Source organism: Poecilia reticulata, chromosome 22 (genome assembly GCF_904066995.2).
Source record: "Poecilia reticulata chromosome 22, P_reticulata-male-v2, whole genome shotgun sequence".
In the NCBI taxonomy this organism is placed as follows: domain Eukaryota; kingdom Metazoa; phylum Chordata; class Actinopteri; order Cyprinodontiformes; family Poeciliidae; genus Poecilia; species Poecilia reticulata.
In genome coordinates, this window is record NC_088851.1 from 15,679,611 (window position 1) to 15,687,990 (window position 8,380).

Genomic DNA, 8,380 nt, shown 5'->3' on the forward strand with positions numbered 1-8,380 from the left:
AAAATGAACTGAGACAGTGAAAGTGATTTATTCTGTAGGAACATTTATTTATGTTTCCCATTTGTAAGAATCCCTTATTAAACCTGAATTGCAAGGAGAAAAAAAAACTTTGATTTACACACGTTTCCTCTTGTATAAAATATCTTGAAACAGTTTATAGTTTACAGCCACAGTTTTCTGTGGGTGATTTCCAAAGAAGAAGCTGCAGATGCATCAAGAGGGTACGCCATTGGTGAATCCAGTGGGGTTCATGGATTGCCAGCGCCACAGGTCTTCACCTACACAATACAGGATGCAGAAACATTAGGATATTATTGTGGATGACATCTAGAGGCAGTTTTCTTTATTTTGTCACTTTAAAAAAAATGAGATGTGTCAATGTGTTTTATTTGATGGATCAATATATAGTGCAAACCTGTGAGTGTGGAAGAAAAATTAACACGTTTTAAATTTCTTGGGGGGGGGAAAAAAAAAAAAAAAAAAAAAAAAAAAAAAATCTGAAAAGTGCGGTGTGCATTTGGTTTCTTCACCTCTTTTACTCAGATGACCTCCAGTGCAACCAACTTTTTCTGAAGTCAAAATCCACCTCTCAGTAATTTAACATCAGTATCAGTGCAGCTGTTTGAAAAGACTGTTCAATCTTATCTGAAAACGGAAGGATGAAGCTCTCGGAGGCCACATTTGTATTTCAAAGATTTTTATGTTTCAATAAATGAAAATAAGTCTACCTGTTTCACATAAAATTCAAATAAAACACATTGAAGCTTGTGGCTGTAGTGTGACAAAATGTGTTACAGTTTCTGAAATGCTTTTGTTAAACAAAAGCATTAGTAAAAATATATATTTTTACTAAATTCATCAGATGGTGACGTATGGCTCACTTACACATTCTTTCCAAGTCAAAGGCAGCTGTCCAGCCAAGCTCTTTCTCAGCTAGTGTGGGGTCCGCATAGCAGGACGCTATATCCCCTTCTCTACGAGGTGCAATCTTGTATTTAATCTATTCAAGGAAAGATAAAAAAAAAAAAAAAAATATATATATATATATATATATATATACACTGCTCAAAAAAATAAAGGGAACACTTAAACAACACAATATAACTCCAAGTAAATCAAACTTCTGTGAAATCAAACTGCCACTTAGGAAGCAACACTGATTGACAACAGGGACCCTCGTCGGGTCAATCAGTGTTGCTTCCTAAGTGGACAGTTTGATTTCACAGAAGTTTGATTTACTTGGAGTTATATTGTGCTGTTTAAGTGTTCCCTTTATTTGTTTGAGCAGTGTATATAAAACAAAACTTGAAGACAGAAGTTATCATATTCTTTAATGTACTGCATATTAGTAATTACATCTTCCAACAGGGATGCAAAACAAAACCATGATTTTGTGCTTGTGGGACTTTTATGACTTGCCTCTTTTCCTGAAGCCTTCTCCATCGCTTTCACCATCTGGAGCACAGAGTAGCCCTTTCCTGTGCCAAGATTGTAAACCTAAACACAAAAATAAATAAAACACAGATAATATAGCAGAACTAACTATATCGGGTCAACATATATGGCCAAAATATAACTCTGAAAAATACCTGGCATCCACAGTTGACCTTCAGTTTCTTCAGAGCTGCTATATGTCCCTTTGCCAGGTCTACTACATGGATATAATCCCGAACTCCTACAACAGACAAGGAAAAAGTTGCATCATTCTGAATATTTAATTGGTACTTTTAAAGCTAAAAAGAAAATGCCTCTGTCCTTGCCTGTTCCATCGACTGTTTCATAGTCATTTCCAAATACATTGAGAAATGGTCTCCTCCCAACCGCGACCTACGTAGATCACAAAAAGGCAACAGATTCGGTGAGATGACGGTAGAATTTACACCCACAGAGTCCTGTAGATGCTGCCGTGCTTTTACCTGAGCTACGTAAGGCATCAAGTTATTCGGGATGCCCTGAGGGTCCTCTCCAATCTGACCTGAGGAATGAGCTCCGATAGGGTTGAAATAGCGCAGCAGCACAGCATTCCAGTCCTGCACACAAGAAGCAACAGTTATCCTCCGGTGAGGAGCAACGGTGCACGTCTCTGAGATTCTTTAAGTGCTCCGAATGGGTACCTTCTCAGATTTACAGTGATCCTTGATCATCTCTTCTATGAAGTACTTAGTCTTGCCGTAGGGGTTGGTGCACGCGCCCACAGGGTGCCGCTCGTCTATGGGGAGGTGCTGGGGGTCTCCGTACACCGTGGCGGAGCTGCTGAAGACCAGATTGTGCACGTTGTGAGCCTGCATCACCTGAGACACATGACGATGCACACAAAGATAGCAACACATACAGTTAGCCGCAGTAAACTGAGAATAAGCAGAAAGCCTGATCTAGCAGAGAAATATTAAGGCATTTCATATTCCAACAGAATTTTTTTTTTTTTTTTTTTACAAATGAAAATATCATATGTGGATGTGGTTTGCATTTATATCCAGCCCCCTTAAGTCAATAATATGCAGAAATACAATTTGTTGCAATTAAAATTTATTAAATATAACAAGGAGCTTTAAAAATCTACACTAATCAATGCAATGCTTTTTATTAAACCAAAGTATTCTTCTAAAAAGGTCAAACTTAGCCTCAAAATGACTCACTTTGTAATTGTGATTTGGACTTTAACTAGGCCATCCAAACACCTGATGGAAGGTGAACCTTCTTCAGAGGCATTTAAAATGTTTTCTTGCAGGATTCTCCTGATTTCTCTGCATTTTGTGCTGTGAACAATAACCAGCTTCCTTTTTAATGGCGGAGGTGCCGTTTCCATCCACAGCTTGCATATTGAACGTATTGTTTTCTTTCTCCATCAAAATTATGCAGTATGTTCTATGTCCCCTTAAGCTGCAACAGCACGCCCCTTTGCCGTTTTTTCATTGTATTTTCCGGGGGTGAAGGTTAAGGGGTTTTTAAGCTCTCGCATATTTCCTAATAAAATACATTTGGTGACAAACTGTGGCAAGAGATGCGAATACTTTGGTAAGAGACTGTGCATGCAGTGGCAGATGTTGTGAACTCGACAAACAAAGGTGAGGAATTGTGCAAATACAGCTGAGCTTAGAGCAGGATGAAGACAGAGTTGTGCAGACTGAACGGAGGCTGGTTGTGTAAGATGAAACTGACCTCCACCAGATTCATGGAGGCAGTGAGGTTGACTCTGTAGTAACGCAGCGGCTGCTCCACCGACTCCCCGACTGCTTTCAGGCCGGCAAAGTGCATCACAGCACTGAAAGAGTGCTGCACAACAGATGAAGCAGAATGAAATTCAAGTGAATGCATTGGAAAACTTGTTAGCAGCAGTTAATGTAACTGTAAAATGTTTTTCTTTATGTGCAAGAGTAATTAGAAATCTCAGGTTGACTTACTCAAATCTAGTATGGATCATATGGAGCATATTTGGATATGCTCATCAGTAATTTATTTGTGGTGGGATCATTGCATGATGGTGAAGAAACAAATGTGTCCAGAGATTGATTAGAATTGATTAATTCTAATCAATTTCCTAACTGCAATTTTCAGCAATAGTGTCACAATTACCTTTTCGGTAACACTTTATTTGAAGGGGTGTGCATAAGACTGACATGACACTGTTATAAACATGACATAACATCTGTCATGAACATAAAGAAGTCTTTATGAATGTTTGACAGTTGTCAAGAAGTGTCATTCGGTAAATAATGACACTTTTAATGCAAAGTTGCTCTAAAAGTTTCATTAAGAGTCCATTAAAAATGCCAACTTTGCATTAAATTATCATAATTTACAAAATCATGCAAAGTTGGCATTTTTAATGGACTCTTAATGAAACTTTTAGAGCAACTTTGCATTAAAAGTGTCATTATTTACTGAATGACACTTCATGACAACTGTCATAAACATTCATGACAGGTGTTATGTCATGTTTATAACAGTGTCATGTCAGCACACCCCTTCAAATTAAGTGTTACCACATTTTTATGAAATCATTTAACACCCCCTCCCCAAAAGAAAAGCAAACTTCTGGTATTTAAAATGTGAAGAAAACATAACAGATACCGACTTAGCAGGAACTAATTATCATGTCAAACAAAATTCTGACCTTTTTGAAGAGTTTTTCCAGTGCAGGTCGATCCAGAAGGTCTAGCTCATGAAATTCAATGCTGGTGTTGAGGAGCTTCTCTATCCTTCGAATGCTCTCTGCCACATTCCCCTCTCCTCCATCAAAACACAGGGACACACACGGATCTTAATAATCAATGAGCTTCATTTAATAATAGTTTTTTAACCCTTCCCGAAGGAACTGGAGCTCACCTCGGACAGCATTGCTGTAGTTATCCACCACCACCGGCTGGTAGCCTGCCTCGATCAGCTCCACCACGCAGTGGCTCCCGATGTAGCCGGCTCCACCTGTGACCAACACCTTCTCCGCCATCCTGTGGGTCTGTGACATCATGCAGCAAGTCAAGAAGAGGATGCATTCTTCAGAGGATGCCAATCTACCTAATTTCTTCTGAACACACCTCAAGCGTTTGTTGGAGCCTATTAAAAGCTGTGTGACTCACCTGTATTGTCCCACGTCAGCAGGTTAACCCTGTCTGACTGCAGGACACAATATTGAACTATAGAAGGCATTAACGTCAGCAGAAGCAGGTATTTTATTTTGGAACATTCCTCGCCTAAAAATAAATTTCTCTACTAAATTTGTAAAAAAAAAAAAAAACATTTCATGTGCTTACATATAAAGCATGTTTTTTTTTTTTTTATTAATTGCCACAAAACGGAAAAAAGATATTCAGAATTGATAGAAACACAATTTATAGCCTTTTATTTGCATTAGCAGTTTGTTTTCAAGTTACACAGAAGGTCAAAATCCAAACTGCACATGACTGAACAAAAACTGACAAATAAAGCTCTGAATTCCTGCTTAAGCAGCCAAATTACATATTATTGCCACAATTGGACTAAAACTGAATTATATTTTACAACACAACATGAGCTGTTTGTAAAATACTCACCTAATCTTTCTGTGTGGTTGGAAGACGGTCGCTCCAGGTAATGTTTCTTTGTAAATCTGGTCAGAACAGACTTAAAATGAGGCGTTTAAATCAGTCTGCCCATTTAAAAAGACTTTACTTGACACATAAAGTCTTTACTTCCTGGTAAACGTGGAGAAGAGTTAAGTACTTGAATAACTGGCAACGTAAAGGGTATTAGTTTTCAAAATAAGAAAGTGTATGTGAATATTTGAAATTTAAGCCATAATTTTACGTTGAAACCCTCTTAGAAATTAAGCAGTAATGTAAAACACAATTCACAATACCATTAATTTCAGGCAGACTTGTATTATGATTTTTAAATACACTTTCATAGATTTTATTTTGGAGGGCATCACGGATTTAGCCACAACAGAACCGTACACGTGATTCCCCGTGGTACGTGAACGCCCCCTCGTACGTGGAGTTGCGTCAAAGAGTATCATGATGATACCACGCCTCTTCTCAGCGATACAGGGAAGTGTTTGTGCAGAGCACCCACCACAGAGGGCAAATTAAAGAGTGCCACGTTAGTAGGAACCCTTGCTGCCAAATTAGGTCAGCAGCAAATGTAAACATACGGCCACTTACTGCAGGTAATACATCCTTCACTCCTTCACAAAAAAACATATTATGCCAACCCTCACCATGTATTATTCGTGTATTTTTAACCTTTTAGATGCCAGTTTTTTTTTTTTGGAGGGAATTGTTCCACATGCTCCAAATGTGTGTATGAAAAACTTTACAGCTTCAATTCCAGTGTTAGAAGTTAAAATTAAAGTTGATTATTCTCCAGTCCCACATATGTAAATTGGTAATATCAAAAATCAGCTGCAATATTGATCAGTTTTATTTTTTGGGTACAAAAATTAGAAAAGGGGTTAATTTGTTTTATTGCTAAATTGTAAAACTAAACAGAACCACCCTTCTATATCGGCTTGTTAAGTCCTCAGTTCTGATGCCGCTACCCCAACAGATGATGGGAAAAGAAATCAGACTATCTACAAATGACGTACAGAAGATCTGAAACATCTTGCTGCAAACTCAAAAGGACCAAAGCTTCCTAGGACGTACAGTCTGTTTACTCCCTTTCTTGTGACTTCATCACTAAACACTGATGATTTAATGAACTACATCTTGATTCAGTACAATGAATAATGTGATGGAAGTTTATTACTTGCCATTAACCACGACAAAGCAATCTATAAAGTTGCCACACATATTCCTTACTTTTGAGGCATGTCATTATGACATATGTTCTCAGAAAACTGTATCCTATTTATAACTGTCTCTCATTTGCTGATATTTATTACCTAATATGATCTTTTCATTGCAGACTTTCACAATAATAACAAACTTTCACCAGTTTTCATGCAGGCACAAAACCATACAATGAAAATTTAAGAAAGTATGAAGATACATAAAACTATCGGTGGATTAATCATTTTTCCTTTATTAAATTATGAAACTATTTAGAAATAATTCTTGTCTTGTTTAAAAAAAGAACATGAGGAAACTCCTTGAATTAAAAATTTCCCAACATCCCCTTTTTGTACGTCTTACTAAACACGTTCTGCTGCAGCCAAGCATCTTTCAGTTCTCATTTGGGTGAATCAAACTTGTGACTTTTTTTAGGCAAAAGTCATGCTCACTTTCTTTTGGGATTTAACTTCCTGTTTGAGAGAGAGTGATGCTCGTCTCTTGCTTGGACGGATGACTAAAAGGGAAATGTGTTTTTGTTTCTTTTTATGACGTAACTATTGGGACGTAGGACTTGTTTCTGAGTCATATAAAGGTTGTTTAAATGTTCACTTGCAAACTTCAAACCAGATAGTTTACTTTTAAAACAATAATTGAGCTATCAAAATTTTTCTTTTTAGGAAAAGTCAGCATCACTTGGTATTTGGATTCTCTCTTTGCATACAGTGAAACAGATAACAGTGACTGACACATTGGTAGAAGTTGTCTGACCACCAAGGATATTGTTCCCCTAGCATAATGCTGCCACCACCACATTTTGCATTGTGTTCAGGTTGCCGCGCTAGTAAACACAGATTCAGCAGACTGTGCTACATTTCTTAAACCACTGACGGTCCTGGCAAACCCAGAGATATTGGCATTTGAAAAAAAGATGCAGTAGGAATGGGAAGAAAGAAAATGAAGAGATAAGCAGATGCCTGGGAGGCGAAGTTAGTTTCTAAGAAATGGCTTTTCTTTGTTATTGAGGAATGCGGGACAGATGAGAAAGGTCAAGAGGGAAAACAAAATGGTAATATGATTCAGTACTGATACAGAGGAATAAGAGCAGAAAGCAATTTGACTATTTAAAAGAGGACAGATGCGGCAAGAAGAAAAGAAGAAAACTAAGAGAAGAAAAAATAACTGATTACCAATCAAGAGCATTTATTTAGGAATACTTCTGCTTTTTTAAACAAGATTTGTTTTGAATATAGTTGTTATGTATTGCAAATCATTGGCAAGAAATGGGTTTGTACACATTTTGATGCAAGCTAAAAAAAATTAAATGACATTTTCAAAATGTTAAGCCTCTTTAGTTCTTACATGGCACATAAGTGGCAGAGTCCAACACCTTTAAAAGGAGTCTCATACCGTAATTCACTCTGAACTAAATTTTACATTAGAGCAGAACTTAAAATTTCTGCACTAATACAGTCAGGCAAATGACATTATCCATGCAAATCTCTAAAACCCATCTATTTGATTGTCAAACAGGGAGGAATAATTCACCACTCCACAGAGTACATCTTCACTGCTCTTCAGTCCAGTGGAGGTGTGCTTTGTTCTGCTGGACTCTGACACTCTGTATGTCTGGTGTAAAGCTCGGACGCAGCTGCTCCTGAAGCAAAGACAGTCCTCTATGCTTTTAGATCAACTTCCATGCATAAGTGACAGATTTTACACACCTTTGGCGATAGAAGGGGTTAAAATATCCCAACTGAATTATATGGCAGGTGAGTGAACAGTTTGGCGTTCAATATGCAAAATATGGAAAAGGTGGAAAAAAGAACACAGCTCTAAGCTCTTTGTTGTTTGTTGTTTGGACAGGTGCTAGGACTGTGATGTTTCCTGACAACAATGTGAACTACAGTCATCCTTTCATGCAAGCAGAATACCATAATGGCCATAACTTCTTTTAAGAGGATAATACAGACTGCCACAAAGTAAATATGGCGGAGGAACTGTTTGAGAAGCACAACATTGAGTTTGAGGTGTTGATTTGGCCTCGATATTTTCCAGACCTTAATTCAATAAAGCATTTATGGGATGTGCTGGACAAACATAAAGGTGGTGTAGGATAAATTAGAACAAGC

The 8,380-nt window shown here is 37.6% G+C and overlaps 1 protein-coding gene across 3 annotated transcripts; it reads right to left on the reverse strand.

Moving 5' to 3' along the window:
- Nucleotides 1-6: 6 nt before the first annotated feature.
- gale (UDP-galactose-4-epimerase) lies at nt 7-5,196 on the reverse strand. 3 transcript variants are annotated; one of them, XM_017302416.2, is made up of 11 exons: nt 5,031-5,196; nt 4,327-4,456; nt 4,115-4,227; nt 3,160-3,273; nt 2,115-2,291; nt 1,917-2,030; nt 1,761-1,827; nt 1,590-1,675; nt 1,420-1,497; nt 886-1,000; nt 7-278 (listed from the first exon to the last, which is right to left on the reverse strand). In XM_017302416.2, the coding sequence occupies exons 2-11, from the start codon at nt 4,445-4,447 to the stop codon at nt 214-216; spliced, it is 1,050 nt and encodes a 349-aa protein (XP_017157905.1). In that variant the 5' UTR covers nt 4,448-4,456; nt 5,031-5,196; the 3' UTR covers nt 7-213. The 3 variants fall into 3 exon arrangements, with proteins under 3 accessions (XP_017157905.1, XP_008397797.1, XP_008397796.1); XM_008399575.3 differs by having other exon boundaries at nt 4,115-4,230; XM_008399574.3 differs by having other exon boundaries at nt 4,115-4,236.
- Between the last annotated feature and the right edge of the window lie 3,184 nt (nt 5,197-8,380).